This window comes from Callionymus lyra, chromosome 12, assembly GCF_982586985.1.
Source record: "Callionymus lyra chromosome 12, fCalLyr1.hap1.1, whole genome shotgun sequence".
In the NCBI taxonomy this organism is placed as follows: domain Eukaryota; kingdom Metazoa; phylum Chordata; class Actinopteri; order Syngnathiformes; family Callionymidae; genus Callionymus; species Callionymus lyra.
Window position 1 is genome coordinate 27,231,965 of NC_141829.1, and position 23,511 is coordinate 27,255,475.

General features: G+C 39.6%; 2 protein-coding genes across 2 annotated transcripts in view; both read left to right on the forward strand.

Moving 5' to 3' along the window:
• Positions 1-7,881: 7,881 nt before the first annotated feature.
• Positions 7,882-11,295, forward strand: tmem177 (transmembrane protein 177). Its single transcript, XM_087804199.1, has 3 exons — positions 7,882-7,933; positions 8,866-9,111; positions 10,050-11,295. The coding sequence occupies exons 2-3, from the start codon at positions 8,911-8,913 to the stop codon at positions 10,779-10,781; spliced, it is 933 nt and encodes a 310-aa protein (XP_087660325.1). The 5' UTR covers positions 7,882-7,933; positions 8,866-8,910; the 3' UTR covers positions 10,782-11,295.
• A 976-nt stretch (positions 11,296-12,271) lies between these two features.
• The window catches only part of ptpn4a (protein tyrosine phosphatase non-receptor type 4a), a 46,709-nt gene continuing 35,469 nt past the window's right edge, over positions 12,272-23,511 (forward strand). The window contains exon 1 of the mRNA XM_087803716.1: positions 12,272-12,747. The gene's annotated coding sequence lies outside the window, so the exon portion shown is untranslated. The remainder of the gene's footprint in view (positions 12,748-23,511) is intronic.

The following is a 23,511-nucleotide window of genomic DNA, read 5'->3' on the forward strand; positions in this document are numbered from 1 at the left end:
GTAAATAATGACATAATAAGACCACATTGTTATAGACCACTAGATGCATGGCCAGGTCAACAGTCTATACAAAGGGCACTCAGAGACCAACTACCACTCGCAAACTCACACATGGTGCTATTAAGAGTACTCACTCAACTTCTTTAGGGCAGTGGGCAGTGCGAAGAAACCAAACGGTCTGGGGAAAGCACATGCATGCATGTAATGAACAAAAAAAAAGGTCAGTATTGTCTTCTACTTTAGACACGACATGCTGGTAGAGACTCGGTCCGAGTAGCTTATGCATGTGTCTCTTGCTGCCTCACACAATCTGTTATTTACAACCTTTATTTCAGGGGTCTCCAAAACCGGTCCTCAAAGGTCATCAAGAGCCCCCCCTTTAACCCAATCAGGAGTGTTCAGAGTGTGATCAGTTGACTGTCAGTCTAGTGTTGCTTGTTTAAGCTGAAACCTCATTGGTAAAAGGGAGCTCTGTCCAGATTGAATTTAATTAGTTGAAATTGTTGGTGTAGAAATGTTCTCTTGTCCGCGATCATCTCAACTGTCTTCTGAGCGTTGAGCTACAGGTTGTTCACATTGCGCCAGGTCACCTGTCGATCCATCTCTTTTTATGACAGAAATTTACAAGTATTTTTTTTTTTGCATGCACTTTTAGTTTTGAGAAAGGGACTGTGAACTTGTTGCTCGAGACATTTAGCAGCACTCCTCCTTTGTAGTGTTTCATGTTAAATTGTCACTATTTTGCTCTCTGCATGTTTATTGTTTTCTGCTACTTGGTCACCTTTATTAGTAATTTGTGACGGAACTAGCTGACTAGCATTGATCCAGCAGAGGACAATGAATTTCACAGGGTTATAGTATAGAGAATATCAAAATCAGAAACTTTTATTGTCAGTGTTGTAAACACACTAATATGTGCCATCGACACCCTGCCTGGCTCATCACTGGCCAAGGGTCGCCTCATGTGTAAGGGAGGACTTGGAGACCTACATCAGCGACACCCTCGCTGCCGAGATAATCCAACCCTCCTCTTCTCTATCTGGTGCAAGGTTCTTCTTCAATGACAAGAACGACGGCTCCCTGAGACCTTGCGTGGACTACAGAGGTCTAAACGACTTCAAAGTTAAGAAAGCACCTTAAGAAATATGAAACAGAACAACCACAGGTTGTAGATACACAAAGGGAATCGTAATAAATGTGGATGATTTCATTGCAAGCGCACATATTGTCGAAGAGGCCTACCATGTGCCTACAACTGCTAAACAAATACTGTCAACTGGCAGGCATGAACCTCTGCAAGTGGATGACTAACTCCCAGGAGCTGGAGAGGAAATGGCTGGAGAGCACAACAGACCACACCCTAGCTTGCCATCCTAAGGTGGTATCGAATAAACATGCAGCCAGAAAACAAACATGTCCTGAAACTATTGGTGTTCTGTGATGCAAGTCAACAAGCTTACAGTGCTTCCGCCTACTTACAAGGGGAATCATCAGACGGAGAACTTACAATGGGTCTAGTTGCGTCCAAATCCAGGGTGTCCCCTCTCAAGAAGTTGACACAGCCACACCTGGAGCTCATGGGAGCTGTGATTGGAGCAAGACTCGCCAAAAACCTCACCACCCTAAGACTGGAACCGCATCAGATAAGAATGTGGAACGATTCTATGATTGTGCTGTATTGGATTTGTAGCTCAGCTCAGAAGGGGAAACAGTTTGTTGCAAACAGAGTGACCGAAATCCAGTCACTGACCAACCCTGAGACATGGTCACACATTGCAGTGAAGATCAATCCACCTGACTTTAAGTGTTGAAAGTCTGATCCAGAACCAGCTATGGTGGAAGGGACCCAGCGTTATGACATTACTTGATCAGTCAAAGGAGACTGAAAATGAAGACATTCCAGTGAAAGTGAATGCAGAACTAAAGTCTAGTCCCCAGATCACAGGGCAACTAGCCTTAAACGACACAGACCCAGTTGAAACATTGTTGGAACTGGAATGGTACAGCAAGCTGAAAAGAGTCCTCAGAGTGACAGCCTGTATGAAAAGATTTATAACCAATGCTAAAACTAAAACGAAGACAAGAGGAGAACTGACTGCTGATGAGATCTTTGTGGCAGAAAAGTACTGGATCAAGAGAACTCAAACCCAGAGTTTTAGCCAGGAAATAAACCAACTGAAGGCAGGAAAGAGACTAAACAATGACTGCAAGATCAAAGAACTCAACCCGTTTCTGGATGAACACCAGCTGCTTAGTGTGGAAGGAAGGCTGCAGCAGTCCGACTTCACTTTCAGAGAGCAGCACCCATGGATTGTGCACAATAAACACAGGTACTAAGAACTGCTAATACAGTGCTGTCATGAAAAGGTGTTGCATTCAGGAGTGAGAGACACTCTTGTGCAAGTCAGAGAGTGATACTGGATTCTAGAGCAAGGCAGCTAGTCAAGAACACTGTGCTCAGATCAGTCAACAGAGGCAATGTTGCGTTAAAGAGATCTTTCTCCAGAAGAGGATTATGCAAAATAATCTACTCAGACAATGCAAGAAGGTTCAAGACAGCTGATCAGGACCTTAAAGAGCTCTGGAAGGAACCCATTTGCTAGAGTTCTTCTCAGAAAGAGGCATCACTTGGAAGTTAATCGCAGAGCGAGCAGCCTGGTGGGGCGGATTCTGGGAGAGACTTGTCAGATCAATGAAGATATGCCTGAAGAAGATTCTTGGGAGAGCTTCACTCAACTTTCAAGAGATGTGCACCATATTGTCAGAAGTGGGTATATCATAAACTCAAGGCCCTTGACATTTGTGCACAGTTGAACACAACCGCTGACACCAGCCCACTTCCTGATGGGAAAACAACTGACTTCCATGTGTATGTATTTTCAACTGTGTATTGCTTTTAATTGTTCAAGCGCTTTGTGACCTTGGTCTAGAAAGGCCCCTTACAAATAACTATTACTAACTTACTTACAAAAATGAAATTCTCATCTTTTGAAATGGATATGGAAAGGAATTAACAACTTGTTAGTTAACAAGTGACATAGAATAGAAAAGCTTTATTCATCCCCAGAGGGGAAACACACTTTCACAACAGCGCAGTTGAGAAAAATAAAGTGCAAGGAAAAAAGAAATAATAAAAGAGATAATACAAAATAAAACAATCTTAAGAATATACAAATTATTTACAAAATTAGAAATTTGACACTATTAACAAAATAAAATAGAATAAAAATAAAATAAAATAGAAATAAAAAACGGAAAAAAAATAAAATAAAAAGCACACAAGAAGAAAAACACGCTACGGATTAGCATCAGGATATTTAAAGTAGAGAGTTAAACATCCTGACACCAGTTGGGATGAAGGACCTTCTATAACGCTCCGTCCTACACTGGGGGTGCCTGAGCCTGCCATTGAAGGAGCTGGCCAGCTCCTCCACGGTCAGGTGCAGTGGGTGGAGAGCGTTGTCCCTGATGGAGGATAGTCTGGAGAGTGTCCTCCTCTCTCCCACCTCCTCCACCGAGTCCAGCGAGCGGCCCAGGACAGAGCCGGCCCTCGTGACCAGCCTGTTCAATCTCTTCCTGTCCCGGTCCGTGCTGCCTGCTCCCCAGCAGACCACAGCGTAGTGGATAGCAGAGGCTACCACAGAGTCATAAAAGGTCCTTAAAAGTGGTCTGCACACTCCGAAGCTTCTTATACACGGCGTTGATGTGTGTGGACCAGTTCAGTTTATTGTTGAGGTGAACACCCAGGTATTTGAAGCTGTCCACCAGCTCAATGTCCGAGCCCCGGATGCTCACCGGTTGATGTGGTGGAGACTTTTTCCTGAAGTCAATCACCATCTCCCTTGTCTTACCGGTGTTTAAGCAAAGGTAGTTGCTCTCACACCAGTCAACAAAGTCCTTGATGACTGACCTGTACTCCAGCTCGCCCCCCCCAGACACGCAGCCCACAATGGCCGAGTCGTCGGAAAACTTCTGGAGGTGACAGCTGCTGGAGTCATAGGTAAAGTCCGCCGTGTAGAGGGAAAAAAGGAAAGGTGACAGCACTGTCCCTTGAGGCACCCCGGTGCTGCAGATGGTCACCTCAGACCTGCAGTCCTGCAGCCTCACATACTGCGGCCTGTTGGTGAGGTAGTCCATCGTCCATGCTGCCAGCTGTGTCCCAACTCCTGCGTCCTCCATCTTCTTCCTTAGCAGCGCCGGCTGGATGGTGTTGAAAGCACTTGAGAAGTCAAAAAACATGACTCTCACAGTGCTACCGGCGGCTTCCAGATGAGTCAGTGCCCGGTGCTGCAGGTAGATGACGGCGTCATCCACCCCCATCTTTGGCCTGTAGGCGAACTGCAGCGGATCCAACGCAGAGCTCACCGTCGTGCGTAGCTCGCGGAGTACCAGCCTCTCCAAGGTCTTCATCAGATGGGAGGTCAGGGCGACTGGTCTGAAGTGGCTCGGCTCCTTCGCGTGTACCGCCTTGGGAACCGGAACCACACAGGAGGTCTTCCACTGGACCGGGACCTTCTCCAGTTTGAGGCTCAGGTTGAAGATGTGTGTGACCAACTCACAAAGTTGATCAGCACAGTCCCTGAGCAGTCTGGGGCTGAGTCCATCTGGTCCAGCAGCTTTCCTGATCTTCAGTCGCCTTAATTCTCTCCTCACCTGTTCAGATGTAACAGAGAGAGGTGGCTGTGGGGGGTTGGGCAGCTGAGGCAGTAGGGCGTGTTGGGGGGGAGAAAGGTGGCTTGGAGGTGAGAACAGTTGGGGGGAGGGGGCTGAAGCAGGGGAAAAACAGCTTTGTGAAGAGTGAGGGGCAGAGGTGGAGGGGGGAGGGGGGCCCTGATCAAACCGGTTGAAATACTGGTTCAGTTCAGTGGCCCATCTTTGGTCTCCCCCTGCTGTGGCTCTGGCTCCACTCTGGCCATGACCTGAGATGTTCTTCAGGCCTTTCCACACATCCCTTGTGTTGCCCTGCGCCAGTTGCTCCTCCAGTTTCCTCTTGTATTCGTCCTTGGCCATCCTGACGACATGGACCAGAAGATCTCAGACGCGTCAACAGCTCTAGTTAGCCAGGCAAGCAGGGCTTTACCCCTCAACCCACCAAGGCTGAATGGGAGGCAAAAGCCTATTTTTCATGTTCTTTTGTTTATTCTTTTGTTATTATAGAATCTTCCCAAGTGAAAGTTTTGGTTGCAACATCCAGAGTAAAATAAAAAAATGTCTAATAATCAAATGAGCAATATAACGCACATGTCAATGGGATGGATGATATGACGATATGGATGATACAGATGACAGATGGTATCTTGAAAATGAAGAAAATGAATGCTAATATCATATACCTGCAAGAAACACATCTAATCTAAATATGAAGGATTTTGTCTATAGACATAAATTCTATAGTTATTGAAAAAAATAGTTGAAAAGAGGGGTTGCAATAAAGACCCAGGATCAGTCTCATCCTGCCTATTTTTTTGTAACCAGGAAGAACTGGGAAAAGAAACACTTTCATCTCTGAGCCGTAAAAGTGTGTGATGGGGCCTTTCTGGAGGAAATCGAACAGTTCTCTCTGTAAAGAAAGCATGTCCTCTTGAGGGCACACGTTTTTTTTTGTATTCTCTTGTATAATGGTGGTTGACGGCAGAACTGCAGCATGTACAATTTTGTCGAGCAATGCAGACAGTGGGCCGCATAGACTCACCCAGAATAGCTTCCTTTCGGTCCCTACCTTTTGTTCACTGCGAAAAGGGCGATGATTCAACAGCTACTTCCACGTTCACTTCATCACTCTCAAAGTCATCTGCTTGTTAAAATCTCCATCCAACGTAAGAATGCTGCCACCAACTTGTTTGTTTGGGTTACACCGATAACGACTCAGAACTTGACTACGGCTTTTAAAACCCACATCAGAGCTTACACATGTCTTTGCACATGAAGAATATGTGACGAAAATGGACGGAGCATTATTCGCACGTGGTCGTGGAAAGGCGGATGTCTTGTCGAAGTAGGTGGTGGGGCTGGAGGATGGTGTGTATGGAAATAATTGGCCATACAAGCCAGATATAACTATAATATCATGGATCCAGCATGTTATGGTTGCCACAGAAATGGATGAATATGGTGTTGTATGAATGACTCTGACTCATAGGATGCCATTTATCCTGGTATTCGTCATAAACCATATTAAAATCATTATTAAATAAGCTGCTGGATAAGTGATAATGTTTTTAATGACACATTAAATCTCAGAAATAAATTGTTTGTTTTGCACAGGGTTGTTGTAATCATATACATTTCCAACAATAATATACTGCTCATCACATTTTAAAAAACAGATTATCCATCTACAATTGTTGCTACACTTTGAGGTTAGAGGTTTGCCAGGTAAGTGATGAAACAAAATAGCCTGACTACCAATCTAGTGGGACCATGATCAAAAATAATATTTACACCCCACTGGTTAATCCAGAATTTGTTATCCTTTTGAGTTCAAATGTGTTCAAATGTGAAATCATGCTGCTGTTGTTAAGATGGTTATTTCTGCCATTTATATATTTGTGTCTTCATTTGCATCACTGTTACATGATTTGTTATTAAATTAATATGTGGCCTTCATTTAATAACGTATATTTGAAACATTACAGCTTTATATTTGAATATGCTATTGTTGTTGTTTTTAAAGTGTTGTTCAAACGTCAGTTGTCATGGTTATAATAATAATAATAATAATAATAATAATAAACTAATAAATCATAACAATAACGTGGAGTATATGTAATAAATAAACGTAGTTTGGGGTTTGGGGCAACTGTGAGATTTAGGGCCCAGGGGTATCACAAATTTCTTAATACTGGGCTTGTTGGTAAGTAGTTTAATCGCTTCAAGAACAACTTAATACCTTCTCCCCCCTGAGTCTACCCCCACTTTTTGAGGTTAGATGGACTTTTGGTTGGGAACAAAGGTCCTTTCGTGTCGGTTGAAGTTTTCATTTTTAATAACAAAGTTGTGATAATCATACATTTTCATGTTTAACTTGTAAAATTCCAGATCAGCATTAAAGTTCCAGTCTGCAAGAAAACTAATCATCAAAACTGGGACAGGCAGAGGGAGCTCAAAGTTTCATGTGCTTCGATTCCGCCATCTTGCCTGGATCCTGATTGATTTGTGTGACAGGAATCCAGGGAAGATATTAGGGCAGTGACACCGTGACTAAGCAAAGTCAATCTTTCTCTGCAAGCATCTCCGTGGAACATAACTTATTACTTACTTAAGTCTTAGTTAAGTTATAATTTCATTTAAAATAGCACCATCTCTCCTGTGGCTGGTTGTGTTTGGTGTTCAATGTTTACCTGCTTCAAGTACCATTAACTCGACTTTAAACCAGCCTCACATCTTCAGGTCAACCTGTCACCACAGAGAAGGGATCAATGTTGGAGGACAAGACTAGGGAGTTGATGCAAGACATAGCCTAATTCATGCTATACAAACCATTGTTCTTAAACTCTCCACGTCTGTTTCAAGTCTTGAAACCACAGGACAGTTGATGGAGATGCAGATCCTCAGCAGGTTGTGTGACAGTGTTACACAGCAAATGTAAATAGTCATCCTTTACAGGCACATTGCTAACTTACCATCATCATGGTGATTTTGAGTCTTTTATTCTCTGTCCCAACAAACATTTATTTATTATTTATTCCTTTAATTATAGCGATGTGTACAAAATACTTCTGGTCTTGTCCTGCAGCAGGTAGATATTTTTAAATTACCGTCGGCGCTTGCTTTGACGCTGTAATCTGGTGAAGAGTTTCAAATCGCTCTCAAGGCTTTTTGTCCCTATGACGATCCAGAGTGACGTGTCAAGTGTGCGACGCTCCAGCGCATGCGCAAACTGGTCCCTGTAGGCTGCCGAGATCTTGAGACCTTAATATAATGTGGAGAACATGTGAGTAGTTTTACGTACAAGATCTTTAATGTGACAACTGATGTACCGTTTTTACTAATGGACACTTTGCATTGCTAAATGTATACTGAAGTGTCACTGTAAGAATATAACTTTGGTCTATTGAAAGGGCATAGGAGTTAAATGTATGGCGGCGCCCTGTCTGGCTGCACCGGTTCATGACAAAGTTTCAGATGAAGCTATTATTACTGGCCAACATCCGTCGTGTAGTTTGCTCAAATCGGTTAACGCTAGTACCAAGACGGCATACGATCGCTTACATCTGCTGGTCATCTTCAGGCCATCGCAGTAAAGCGCTGCTAGGAATATTGTTAAGGACTCCACACAACCCCATCATTGCCTGTTTTCCCTGCTGCCCTCTGGGAAGAGCTTCCGTAGCTTCCGGGGTAGAACACAGTTTTTCCTGCAGCCAATCAGACTGCTGAACTCCAACTAAGTGATGTTGTTATGTTGAAGACCACTGCCAAGTCAAATGCTGAATTGATCGTTTAACTTATCTTTAATAATGTTTTTATGGGCGAGGTTTTAATTACAGGTTGTTATTACAACAAACGGTTTCTAAATTATTTAAAAAATGCTTCTCTCACCTATTTTAGTAGACGCAGTAGATGCTATTTATTTCTAAATCTTTGCACTTTATAACTTGTCGGAGCCAGAATTGCAAACACAATTTCGTTCTGTGTACACTTTGTGAATCCAGAATGACAAAAAAGGATGTCTAAGTATATTCTATGAATCGCATGTGTCATGGGATCTTGTCAAAGCATAAAATAACACATATTTAAACTATATAACAGATGCCCAAAGCCACCCTCTGCAATGCAATTTAAATGTAGTTCATATATTTAAAGAGATTGCAAATGTATAAGTAATAACTTTTCCAACTGTTCCTAACTATATTTTGTTTTGCACAGATGTTGCCTTAAAAATCTGCAACCATCAGACATATCAACGCCAAAATGCAATATCGTTTCCTGAAGTGCTGTGTGCTTCTTCGGGAATACCGGATGCCACTTCTCATCACAAGTTGTAGTGGCGTTTTCGCAGCCAAAATGTTCTACCATGTCTTCCCTGACTCATCCTACCGTCAACTCTATGAATGCTGGCACCGAGGAGAGCCTGTTGTGCTCTCTGAGAAGTTGCAGACTATTTTCCAGCAGGTAAAGATTAGGGTATTTCTGTTGTTTTTATTGTCACATTTGTGGTGACAACAATTCTTAGTTAATGTGATTGTCACTTTCAAATAATGCTATATATAGTATAGTATATATGAGTTTGTCCTTATTAATTCTCATATTTGGAAAAAAGATCTCTGTTGTCTATATTACAAGAATCGGAAACCTTTATTGCCAGTGTTGTATACACAATGTTTTTTTTTGTGGTGGCAGTACAGAATAAAATAATGAAAAAAGGTAACGCACAAAATAATCATGTGTTTTGTAAGTGCATGCGTGTTTGTTTGTGAAATGCCAACAAAAGTGAATAGTGGTGAGCGAATAACCCCTAAGATCTCATGAAATCTTGAAGTTCTTCTATCTGATCGTTCACAGGATTAAAATTAAACCAAGGATAATTTGAACACACCAACATCTTAAACTTGTGAATGTGATGTTCTTTGCCTTATATAAAGAATGAATAAGTATACATAAAATGCATACAGAAAGGAGGATATTTTTTTATCATTGACAACAGTAAAGTAAACAAAATGATTGATATGTCTGTCTTTTTTTCTTGATATTCTACAACATGCTATATTGTGTGTGAAATGATGATATGCTGTTTATTATGTATCCTAAAATGTTATTGCTTACCATTCAATAGTACAAAAAAATTAAATAAAATTATATGATTAAAATCTATTTCTTCCCCTTTTGGAGATTCGCTGCCATAAATATTAGTAAGTTAATAAGTAAATATTATCTGTAAAGCACCTTTCTCAGACCAGGGTCACAAAGCGCTTGAACAATAAAGAAAATACAGAGTAAAAATGCACATTAAATATTATGTACAGTCTCACTGTATATATATATATGAAAATGAATTATTATAGAAATATAAAAACTATCGAAAATGAAATTTTTATTTCTTTTATTCATAGGTTCTAAAGGACGTTGGTGCCAGCTCACCCAGAAACTTCTCTGCATTTGCCTCTTTTGGCTATTTCCCAGTTAGTGCCGGTATACCATGGCTCCCTGGCGGAGCCAAGATTGGCATTCCAGCCAATTTTGACATTACAGGAGATGACCCTGGTGGAAGTACTTACCGCCAAATGGTCATATGTTACAAGAACATGGAGTTGGACAGTGATTTGGCCGCAGCCTTAAAGGAATCTTTGGTGCTTTCCTCTGAGGCTCAAAAGTTTGCAATAGCAAGAGAAGTCGCTTTCTTGCAGTCTGGAGGGCCATTTCTGAAAGCAGCCTTGGCTCCCGTCTGTCTGAGTGGAGTTTGGGTCAGCAGTGTGGTGCTGAAGGTGATATTTTCCCTACGCTTTGGTCCACTTCTATTCCGAGGGCTTGTAAATGTTATAGCATTGGGACTTGGAGCCGTTTCCTATAACCTCATGTCAGGAGCGGTCAGTCAGTGGCTTGATTATGCCTCAGACAGAAGAGCAGCTGGTGTTTCACATGAATATGCTAAAGGTGGGGTGGAGTTTTACAATAAGATCCTGTCTCGAAATAAGACTCTGCGTGCACAAATGGGCAATAAAGGAGAGACTGTGTTTGCACCCAACGGGAACCTGTTCCCAGCTCACCTGCTCCAAATACAACATGCTCCATACACATTCAGGAGAGAAGGTATTCTTAAAATGCAAAATAAAGAAAAGGTCTAATAAGGTGTTACAAGGCTTATTCAATAGATATCAATTTATTCAGGTAGTTATCATATTATTGCTGATACAAGTCGCCATGTATTTTCAAAAAGTGTGGCTAAAACAAATATGACCAAAATGGAAGTTAAAATGTCCGTTGGCTATGACAGGATTGTTGAGTTCATTACAAGTTCATCAACCAAGTTGTTGTCTCCATGCACTGTTTATTCAAGCTACAGTTGCCCTTTGTCTTGTTCTCACACTCCACTTCTTTGTGTTTCCTTGAATCAACAAAAACGGTCTCAATTTATATTTGAATGGTCCTCCACTAGAGGTCGTAACAGCCCAGATTACCATACTGGTCACACTGTTTTGAAACCACTGTGCGCCTCTGGGTCAAGGTTACAGGGTGTCTGGAAAATCAAATGTGTTTGAGGTATCCCTTGTGTTGCCTCTGGGATAAGGTGCATATGCAGTGGTGGAGGTCTTGACCCTTTTAACCAGAAGCCGCACAATGGTTAACTGAAACACTGTGATTTTATTATATATAATATAATATATTATGAAACGGCATCGCTCTTTCCTATAACTAAATGTTTGCCTGTTTTAATTAAAATCTTTGCTTGTTCTGGATTTGTATCATTTGAAGTTCTATTTTGGTATAGAATATGTGTAACTGTTGAGGTTTATAAAATAAACGTAAGGGGCTATTAATGCAAATATTATGTTTACTATTGCAATGATATATCGGTAAAAGTTAGACTTTTAGTAAAAAATGTATTCTAATGGAGTGTTAGGATACATACATAAATAAACAATACTTAATCAATCTCAAAATGTGATATAGAGGCCAAGACAGTAAAATAGAAATACAGACAATGCACCACAGATCAGAGTGTGTTAATAAGTTATTAACCTATGTTGGGACTTCTACTTTCCAGTTCTTTGTGTGTATGAGTGTATATTCTTACAAAATTAAACAAACAACCACATGAAAAAAGGTTTTAAAAAAAAATAAATCCGAAATACTCCTCATAAATGCTGAATTGAACAGTATCATCCCCAAGTGCAAAGGTTAATGACAGTATCTCCACTGTATTAACGGTGTATGAGATAATAATAATAATAATAATAATAATAATAGATCGTATTCATCTCAGTGTGATATTCTCTGTTCAATGACGCATATATGTTATTCTTTTTCTTTGTTTAAAGGTTATTTTTGAATTAAAAGTCAGGCTTATAAGTTAAGGATAGACAAAACATGGACAACACAACTTGGTTATTAAGGAAACGTGTATTTGCTCTGGGAGTACTCTTGTGACTGACTTATCAAGTTGCAGTCATTGGACTAAAGGTGACTTAACGATTTGTGGTCGCGTTACACAATATTATTTATATAGAAACAAAAAGCGCGCCCGTCTCTCGTAGCCCCGCCCCTGTGCGCACAGTTTGCGCCATTACGTCGCTGCGCTGCCCGCTGCTGTGTTGCAGCTGCAGTAGAACAGAGAGACAACAACGAGCTGACGCATGTCAGAGGAGTCGGAAACGCAACAGTCTATCGTTTGATGTGTGAAATTGCCCTTTTAAACTCTTTCAATAGCTGCTGCTCGCTACCGTTTCCGAAGGTCGGTTTTCCTGATCACGTTTCGTCGCTTCGAAATGACTGGACGCCTATGTTTCGGTCGAGGGTGACTGCGGGGGCTGCTGCTGCTGCCGTGTGGATTATTCGTCGTCGTCGCCAGCGGAGTCGCAGAGTCGTGCCCGGAGAAGGCCCTTCGTAGCTGGGGTGGATGTGTTCGGAGGAGCGGCGGACTCGGTGTGCTCATGAACAAACGCTGTGACCTTAATAACGATGAGGTTTCATCGGGTGCGGAAGAACTGATCTCGGATGTCTGGGCCACATCGCCCCTACATATACGATTTTTTCCACACAGAAGAAAAGATATTCCTTAAAAACTGGACGCCCCTGGAACAGTTTATGACGGTAAGAAATGCGCTCGTTCACAGGCCACCAGCTAACGTTAGCCAGCTAGCATGCTGCTGTCACTTCAATCCAAGTTGTTCCTGTGCAGCTAAAATGGCAACTATAGCGAAAGAGCAGCGGAAACCGCTGCTATCGTGGCTCTTTCTGTTTATAAAAACAGTTTTGCTAAAAAGAAACAAGAGGAGTACATCACCCTGCAGCCAGGATTATTATTATTTAAAAAAAATAAAATATTCATCTGTCACTATTGTTTCGTCTATCTGCTAAAGCTATTCCATTCAGAATCTACCAGATTCCATTCCAAAACGGTACTTAACAGTAATATTCGTTTTCAGTGTGCATTTCGTTGCGTTCATTCACGTTCCGTTTTGTATAGGCTCGTTGAAAATTCAACCTAAGCCTCACTTAAACAGGTCCTCCATAGCTTATTCATTGTGGTGTCTAAGCAGTCCTTTAGTGACAGTTCACTGGCGTTAAATGGTAGCCGCACTTTAACTGCTAAACGTCCAAAACTCGATCGATGAATACCACTAATAATAATACATGGCTACTGTAGATTGTTGACATATTTGTAAGTCCACTTTATGACCATTTTATTAGCACGCTTTTAATGTATGATCAATTCAACAAGGTTTTGATTTAAAAACGTGTTTCTTGCTTCAACACAGATCCATTGTTACCAGTGCGTAGAAGACAATATTTCTCTTGATAATAGGGAAAGGATTGGGTTCATATGTTCTCCATGAAGGTGTTAAGTGTGTCATCATGTTCAGCTTGAATGTGATGAAGCGTCCTCTATTTTCGGTGACGTAATCGTTCTCCATCCGTGCCACATCTTTTGGGTCGCAGTTGGTGTCTGTGCTGCCTCTTGCTAGTGATGCTGATATGTAATGCATCTTACATTCTTAAAGTCTTTTATCTCATTTAATCGAAAGGAAAATCTAAAATGATGTGGGTGTTAGGGTGGTCGTGTTCATTTTATTTTGCTATGTATTGTAAGTGTGAACTTCACGAGGGGTTTTAGAAAATATCGATCATGGCGATATTCTTTTTCGTGATACTGTATCGATATTTGTCAGCACTGTATCGTTTTTTTGGCTTGCAACTCATATTTTATGTGTTACCATAGTTACTTTATGGTTTATTGTTGAAATCTTGTGAGATCCCTGCAATGACTGAGGATGAGAGGATACAGCTGACTCCCGCTGCTTTTAAAGCTGAAGTGATTTAATCATCTGCAATCATCTCCCTTAGTGTTTATGAGGGCAAAACCATAGTGTGTTGTTTTGAAGCTCAACATGTACAGTATGTTAAAAAAAAACACTTAAGCTCCTCTCAGTTTTATATGTACTGTATTTTTGTTAAACGCATGAAAGAAAAACTCCATTCTTTAAGTGCCGTATGATATAAATGTTTTACAATAGACAATATCCTGAACCAAACTCATCCTATTTCCGCTGCTTGTTGTCAAGAAATACTGTATATACTGTATATCTATATATATATCTATATATATATAGATATATAGATATACAGTATATATATATCTATATATCCTGTCTCTAGACCTACTGTAGTGCGTTGTGACCCTGGTCTAGAAAGGCGCTTTACAAATGACCATTACTTACTTTCCTAAACTGCTATCACAATTGTGCAGAACAGATGTGTGTGATTTGTGTACTGATTTAAAGAATTTAATTAAGGCAAAGTATGGGGATTGGAAGGATTATGGTGGAAACTGCTATATAGGGTGAAGCAGCGGGTCACAGGTGCTCATAGTTTTGGGGAAGGGCCTATTTGCACCTGCTTTTACAAGGCAGGGGTCTCTCACAACTCTTTAAGAAGCAACTTGTTTATATTTAACTCACTGTTACATAGAACGTACTGTTTGTGGGTATCCTATATGTACTAGCTAAATGTACACTGGATACTGCTGAATAATGATTGGCTGTTATTATGAAACTTGAATTAAGTTTTTTTTTCATTTCTAATAGCATATTGATATTCTGAGTTTATTCATGTGATGACTTGCAAAGCATTCACTGTAACATGGAACATTTTAAAGTGTTACTATACATTTTATTTCCTAAATTCTTGTTACTGTGTTAATACAAATGCAACGTTCTGCAACACTTATTAAGGATTCATTCATTAATGTCATTCCAGTCACCATTTTTTTTATTATTTGGGGGCCCAATGAAAACTGCAATATAACGGCAACAAAGACGATACAAAACATAAATGTGCTGCTACTACTTTAACTAATCATCAAATATCAATAAAGTAACCATATTCTTCCCCTTGAAGGGGGTAACTATTTTATCCCTGTGACAGTACCATGCATAGCTGGATATTATTTTCTCTTCTTTAAATATGCTGAATCACCTGACAAACTTAACCCGGTGCATGATCTACTCCCGCATCATAAACAACCTATCATGTTTCATTGTAAATGCAGAGGTCAAGCCAATCGTTTAACAGGTGTAGTTGAGTTGTACCATGGTTATGTGATACGGTACAAGATTTAACAGGACGGCAACAGTGTTGAAGACCACCATTGAAAAGATGTTTACACTCTTCATGTTATAATTAGTCGCACGGTTGTGTTAAGTTGGGATATGGAACCACCTGTTTCCTTCCCTTTTTTTGGTCTCAATGTTTTTGTTTTCTTTGTTAGACTTGATTTTTTTTCTACAATGTCATTTATATAGCTCAGCTGTTAGGCTCTATATATAGGTGCACTGCAATACAATAAGCTTCATGTCAAGATACATCTTAAAATGAGTCTGGAACTAAGCTAAGACATGTAATTAATTACAGAAAATAATGTAATAGTAGGAAATTGTAAAAAAAAAAACCTCTAGCTGGCCCTTCGTCTTACCCCTTCCCCTTCATCCTCCATTCTTACATTTCTCTAACGGTGTCCTCTCTTGGATAAAATCATATCTGTCGGGCAGAAAACAAGTAGTACAAATGGATATTTCACACTCTTGCCTTTCTTGCATGCACTGCTGGTGTCCCACAAGGCTCAGTATTCGGAACAATTTTATTCAGTCTATATGTCAATAATCTTCCTGATGTGTAGAGCTGTAAAGGTACAGTTATATGCTGACAACACTGTTTTGTACGTTCATGCAAAAACAACATTTGAAGCCTCTGTAGTTCTCTCTAGTGCCATGATGCTATTGTTGCACTGGCTCCAAGACTCTCTACACTAAAACAACAGTTTAAACAATTTAAATATCTTGGTGTAGTCTTTGATTCTAACTTGAACTTCAAGCAGCATGTCAAGTAAATTCAGCATATAAATAAGTTTAATGTGTCCAATATTAAACATATTGAACCTTTTCTCACTACAGAGTCGGCAAAGAACTATTTGCATGCCATGATATTCAGCCACATAAACTACTGTTATACAACTTGGTCTCATACGTCAGAGAATATCCTGAAGCCATTAGAGTCTCTCATCAGAGAACACTAAAAGTTCTGGACAAAAAGCCTCTATAGTATCATTAGTATAACATTTTAGATTTTGATAATTATCAGATATTCATGGATGCTTGCCAAATTTTAAACTTGCTCCCCCTCCCTTGATGGATTTTATAAGTAAAAAAAAAAAAAAGCAGTCGAGTTAACACCAGAGCATTGACCATAGGGGACTACAACGTACAAAGGCACAACACTAAATTTTGACAAGTGTTGGGGTCTATCAGAGCCACACTGTCATGGAACAGACTACTAGCCCATGTCAGAAACTGAAACCTATTCAGGATTTAAAATTGCACTGAAACAATGGTTGAAAACTAACCAGACATGCACTCACAGTTAGATTACCCACCTTTACTTTTATTTTATTTATTTCTCTCCTTTTCTCTTTGGTTCCAAAGTTTTCAAAATCTTAACATGTAACTTGTCTATGGTCTGTGTCTATGTTTTACCTGTAATGTGTTAACTCCGGCATTTTTATGTTGTTGCTGAATGCTGACATATTGATGAATATGCATTGTCCTAGTTCAAATAAATCAATGAAATCAAATCCAACGGTGAATTGGGACGGAGGGGTAGGGCTAAGACGAGAACCCTTTAAGCTCATTATCTTCTGCATTTATTTATTTCTCCATCTAGTATTGCCATCAAATAATTTAAATCCTGTCAACCTTCCTTCCCTGTAGACCAGACCAAAATGATGCATAGATAAATGATTAACACATGTTTATTTACCTGATATATTGTAAAAATAAAATCCTTTAATCACAGTATAAGTTGTCTTCAGGCCTTGTTGTATAACTAACTTTTTCTTCAAGAGAAAGAATAGTGATATATGATGACTGATATAAATTATAATGTTAACTACTTTTTTTGTCTCACACAAAGTAGAATGGCTGTTTTTCTTATTTTTTTATTTGTGCCCTTTGTGATTTCAAAACCACATTCTATTGCTAATGCTGATTAAAATGTTATGCTTGAATAGCTCAGTAAAGTTGAGTTGGATTAAACCTCTTAAGACCTGAACTGTTTATAAGTTCTACCTATTGCTATTTTATGTCATAATGATATAAGAAACCTAGTGATGGTCATACTTTTCCCTTTTCCCAAGTAACCTAAAAATACCTCTTTTGTGATTAAACATAACAACATGTAAGTTACATACATTTGACATACAGATTTTGTGTTTAAATTATTAAAACATTGTCATATAAAGCAGGGTGCTGTCTATTCCATCTGCTCAATCATTACGCATAAAAGAAATGTATATACTTTATTTTGTAATGAAAACTGAACCGACTATTCTTATCTGCAGTGAAGGACTGAATTTGAGCCCAGCCCCTCATTTCTGGTATGCGAGTTATGTCCCACTGCAAGTTTTGGCATGTTCCATCCTCCAGTATCCCTCTACAAAGATGCCAACTTGTATATGTGAATACTTTGCTAAATACACTTTGCTAAAGGTGTATTTCTGACTTTGCTATCCGATCTTAAAGGGTATGAATGTGAGTCAACTTTAGTTCCCCAGGTCTCCTTTAGAAAACAGCTGTTACATGAATTCCAAAGTTCACTGAACAGAGTTGCTTAAGAACAGAGTGAGAGGTACCAGCAGTCAACTCACTATTTCTCTTCATGGATTTAAAATACACCCTTTTTGTAATGTTAACTTAACAGTTCTTAACTTCTTATATTCCTTTATGGACAACTAATGTGTTGATTTAAGTGTTTCTTAAATTGATCTTGGAGCCTGTTTTACTCATCAGTATGCGTTTGTTTGTACTAAACTCTTTTTTTTAATAAAGATTAAGCCCTTAAGCCCTGCCCACTATACATTTTTTCTGGAGATTAATTCTTGTTTACCCCAACCACTCCTACTCTGCTGTGATTGGTCAAGCATCAAGGTTTGTAACCACTTGTCATCAATCCCAGAAGTCTCCACCTCCAAGAAACTCATTGTATCAACAATGCTGGGCATAATTACTTATGGCTGAAACATGTGAGTTAGTTAGGAGAGCTGGGTTTTGACAAAAGTTGTCTTTAACTAGAAATAACATTCTATTTTTAGAACTATGCGCTTACTTGTGTACAGTAATTCCACCTAAAGTTCAACACAATTCAAGTGGCTTTTGGAGGTTTAAATCCTTTTACAACCACAGAGGGTGCCCACTCGAAAGAAAAACATATGCACACGCCAATTATCTTGAAGACATTTGCTAAGCAAAATGTACCCTTGTACTACACAATTGAGTGCAAAATACATTTAAAGTAGGTATGCACGGATCCGATACTGGTATCGAATATCGGTCCTATCCAGCGTCTTAAGGTCGAATTGGGTATCTGTGAAAAAGCTGTGATCAACGCATCTAATCCTAGCAGTTTAATAACTATATTTGTGCTTATGTCACACGCCTGCGCCTGTGAAGCAGCTGCTGCAGAGAATGTGCGGATGTTTGGAGGAGAAATTACGCTGGAAAATTCAACACCAGTAACTTTATTAAGCATCGAAAGACGCATTATGACAAAGAATTTGAGCAGATTGAAGAAACAAGAGAGACTTGCTTTTCTTTAGAGTTGAGAAACACTTTCTGTTAACCACGTGAAAGTCAAGAATAACAAACATTCTTTTTATTGTGTTAATGTTGACTTCATCATTGAAATCTGCCTCAATCCAATACATAGTTTAATACTGGTTAAATAAAGCCTGACAGCGCTAAGTTCCATGTGTGTGACTTAAACAATTGACTAACTAACTATCTTTTAAGTCGTGTTGATCATATATCAAATAGTGATCCAAGTTTGAGGATCGTGACAGAAAACTCTCAATATTAATTCAATAAATCCACCACCATGCAGTATATGTCAATACTAATGTAATTATTGAGTGTCAATTCTTGAGCATACAAGTGGCTGCATGCAGACATTCTGCCTCACTTTACATTGTGGATGTTTGCTTTGCAACAGGAGCAGCTTGGCATAGAAACAATATGATTGTTTGTTTCAAAAGACACCTCTGGTATCTTGTAAACCCACATAATGACTAGAATTCTAAACCTTTTATCCTGAGATCATCTTAAGAGGTCTATTAGATAGGTCGAATACGTTATTGATCCCCCAAAGGAGAAATTGTCCTGTCCAGCAGCAATACCGCATCTATTGATCTATACAAACATCCATAAATACATCTTAAACAATCCAAAAAATACATAAACGAATACAAAACATTAAAAAAACGTTTGTGTTACCACACGCGCACACCGGCAGCAAATGTCACAATACTTTCATTACAATAGTTTCTTTCATTTAACTGTGCTGCCATCACCATGTTAGGTGAGTTGTTCCTGTGTAATGAACTCACTACTAGTTATTTCTGTTTGTTTCGAGTTTCGGTCATAAGGAGGTTTCGTTGTGATATTGGACTGCAATGCTTCCATGTGGTTAAGACACTGGAAGCATTTGAGCCCTTCAGCTGTCATATTCTGCTCCTTTCTGGCAGCTTCTGTCTAGACCGACGGGTTAAAAGAGACTTCTCTCTCCGCTTGTTTTGCCCAGCTTTCCTCAGCACCACTCATAAGCCACGTGACTAAGTAACTATGTAAAAGTAAAATTAACATACAATTCAATAAAATTGCATTATTGCTTTTGTATCACAAATGCAGTTAATCGTTCAGCTCTACTCGTCAGCCTGGTTAGGTCTATTCGGTGGAACTTCAGAAGAAGATCCAACTGTTAGCTGAACCCCTTGCTCTTAATGAGGAGAGGGCGGTGTAGTTGTTGATGATTTATTCACACTTGAAAGGGCTTTTTAAGGTTGTATGGAGTATGCTCAACCTTTTCACATGTTTTTTGTGTACTACCAAACCGGTTTACACTATCTATTTGATGGCGTATGTCCAGTGAGAGTTGGACTGTGCCAGGTGTGCCATTTATTAATGGTTGCCATAGGGTCTCATTAACTGATGTAATGCAGATGGTTCTGACCTTAATGAAAAATTTAGGTGGGCGGGCGACTCGATCAGGCCAAGGGACAGGGGTACAAGGGGAGCAGAAATTCCATGATTTGATGATGATTTGAATGTGATCAAATTAAAACCTTATGTATTCAATTCTAAGTAAGGGAGAGTTCCAGGCTGCAAGTGGGCACAAAGACCACTGGATGCATCTTAGGGCTGGGCGGTATGACAACCTTTTAATGTCACTGTAAAAAAAATGGATACCCTTAAATACTGCGGTCGATTGGCTTAAATAGCCTAATTTATTGTCATAAGTAATATATTATGTTTTCTTTTTCATTCCCAGACAGGTAAAAACATGAGCCCTTTAAAGTATGGTTGCCAATAGGGGGGCAGTACTTAAGTTAAATATTAGAATGACAATGGTTGCAGTCAATATAGAGCATTTTTATTGAACATGGTTTGCATAATCGATGCAGTTAACCATCATTATTATCTACGGTATTTAAAGGAACCATCTTCTTGATAAGGTGGAATGTGATTGCGTTCCTTATCTCGACCCACCTGCTTTTTTTTCTCATAAGCAGTCCTGTGAGCGAACGCGAATGGATGTCTGCTACTTGCAGATTGAGCTGTTGATGTGGAGGGTACTCTACAACTCCTGGTACTCTAAAACGTGTTTTCAGCTAAGGTGGTGAAGCAAACTGCCAGTGTTGCCACCGCCGGCTACCGCTTTCTCTCGACAGCATTTGCAAAAGATAGTTGTTTTGTCCACATCGTACCATTTTAAAACTGAAGAACTTCCACACCATGGACGTGGCCCCTCTTTTTGGTATTAGTTCCTATGAGGCAATAACGTGGGCTTCACTTTGAGAGCTCTCGCCGGTGTAGGTACAATCCCCCCCCCCTACAATTTCGGTTCCCCCACTTCCTACATGATGACGTCACATGCTGCATATGCGAACATCTCTTTAAAATATTTTTTATAGGTTAAAGAAACATCAACAGAATGTTTGCATTTTTACCACTCATAAAACATTTATATTGACAAAAAGACGATCTTCTTTCATTTCCTGGTCTGAAGATACATGTGACTTTGACACCAATGGAAGTGCCCGCGCAAGTACAAACTGAAACCGTTTTACTAATGATAACTAAATCCGATTTTTATCTATTATGTTCGAAATTAAAACTAAATAATTACTGGGGTGTTTATGGTCCGAACTACAGACGGTTAGAATGAGTAATGGACAGAGGAATATTCCTTTTTGTTATTGGAAAAGCGAATTATATCCGAACTCGAATGTTTGTATTGAATTGTACAGTTGTGCGTTATTCTTAGTAAAACAGTTTCAGCCAATCAGCGGCTTTGTCACATGTAGCGCGGGCACTTCCGTTTGGGTCGAAGTCACGTGTATCAGGTATCGTCAGACCAGGAAATGAAAGAACGGAAAGTGATTTGGCTGACGATCATCGTCTTTCTGTCAATATAAATGTTGTGGTAGAAAGTATCATGCAAACGTTCTATTGACGTTTCTTTGACTCATAAAAAATATTTTAAAGAGACGTTTGCATATGCAGCGTGTGACGTCATCATGTAGGAAGTGGGGGGGACCGAAATTGTACCTACACCGGTAACCATTCTAGGCTCAAAACTTTCCTGTGCAGAGCCTGTGTTGTTGCTGTGCAGCAGTGAAATGGGTCCCCCAGTTCCCCGCTGAAACACTTTCCCGCCGTGCACGTTCCAGACGTTGCTTGGGCTATTTGCTGGTATTAGCGGTATATAAATTCATATCATAATGAAAATGAAGACCCCAGCTATGTTGTGTCCCTGAGCAAGAACTAATGAACCTTGATGGCTCCGGTTATACACGTCTAAAGAAAGATATTCGTTTTATGAAAGGTATCTAAATTAAAAAAGTTTGGTGAATGGGTTTCTTGGTGTACAGCTATATACATAAGAACCATTTCTATTAGCGTTAGCCTATGGTGGTTGAAGAGTGTTTGCTCTGTGGTAGCAGATCCTTAGTCTGTCACATAAAGGAGCTGTTATGACAACGGAGCCAAGTTTGTGCTTTTTGCTATTGCAGCTGTAGAAATGTATTCAGTGTGACTGTACAGTGTCAGGTTGTGTGTATCCGTGCGTTCACAAAGACTGAAGGCAAAGGAGGCAGCCCTATCCTGACTGTGCATGTGTTTGTCAGATAACTAGAGAGCGGCAGCATTACTACTGTTTACTGGGACTGGCTGTGAGGCAGCAGCAGTTGTAGGGATACTAACAGAAGCTGTAACATTCTTTTGGTTTCTCTGATTTCAGCAGGGGGCAGTCAGACTGATTCACTACTTCTCTGGCTTCTCTTGTCAGCCTACATAAGCTGCTGACTACAGGAAGGTATATTACTGTAGTAGTAGTAGATGTTCAATGACAATGTTCACAAGTGTTGCAGGAATGTTCCCTTTTTTGCTTGCTTAAGCATAAAGAAGAACCTTTGGCGTAATGGGGATTAAATTCACATTCTGTTGCTCGTGCTGATTAAAAGAAATTGGATGCTTCACTCAAAATATTTTGTGAAACTCAGTATTGATTCTCCCAATATTTTAACTTTCACAGCACTTTTTACATTGTATATATTTTCAGCGTTGTCTGTCAAAGTCCGCATTATCTATAACTTGCTTTAAAACAATATATTATATGTCAGCAGGGAAAAGGGAAACATAATAGATATACATGATCTGCCACTTTATAAAATGACAAGCAATATCATCATGGGAATTACATTATCATAGAATTCTATTAAAATAAAAAAATCCCTGTTCAATCCTTAATGAAAAGAAAAACTGAAATGATTTGTCCCAGCCTGAAAGGTGATGTTCATATAGTCCATAGACGAAAAGCAAGGGAGAGGGTTTTCATTATAGATTTACTAGATACCTCCAGTTTTTGTATTGCTCGCTGACATACTGTATTTTCATTAGAAATAACATGTATTCATTCTTACTACAATTAATACTCTTTAAAAATGTGTTATTTTTCAGCAAGACAGCACTTTTCATTTTTCAGTATTTCTTTGATATATCTATTTTATTAATACTTTTCTGTAAAGTCACATCCGGAAGAAAACCCATTTTCAAGTGATATCTTTTTTTGCAGTTTTTGTGTCTTATTTGTAAATTTTGATATTCATCCAAGAGTAAAAAAATAAATCACAATTGCAATATTGTCCACAACAATTGCAGAGTTTCTTGATATCATGCAGCCAACAGCCTAGCAAAATGCCAGCTATAATGAAACATTTCCCTTTTATTCGGATGCCCTGAAAGACTGTTT

Excerpts from the sequence above, each read along its gene's own strand:
- tmem177 (XM_087804199.1), top strand. The coding sequence starts at position 8,911 with ATGCAATATCGTTTCCTGAAGTGCTGTGTGCTTCTTCGGGAATACCGG. Across the intron at positions 9,112-10,049 it reads TGCAGACTATTTTCCAGCAG|GTTCTAAAGGACGTTGGTGC; the intron begins GTAAAGATTAGG and ends TTTTATTCATAG.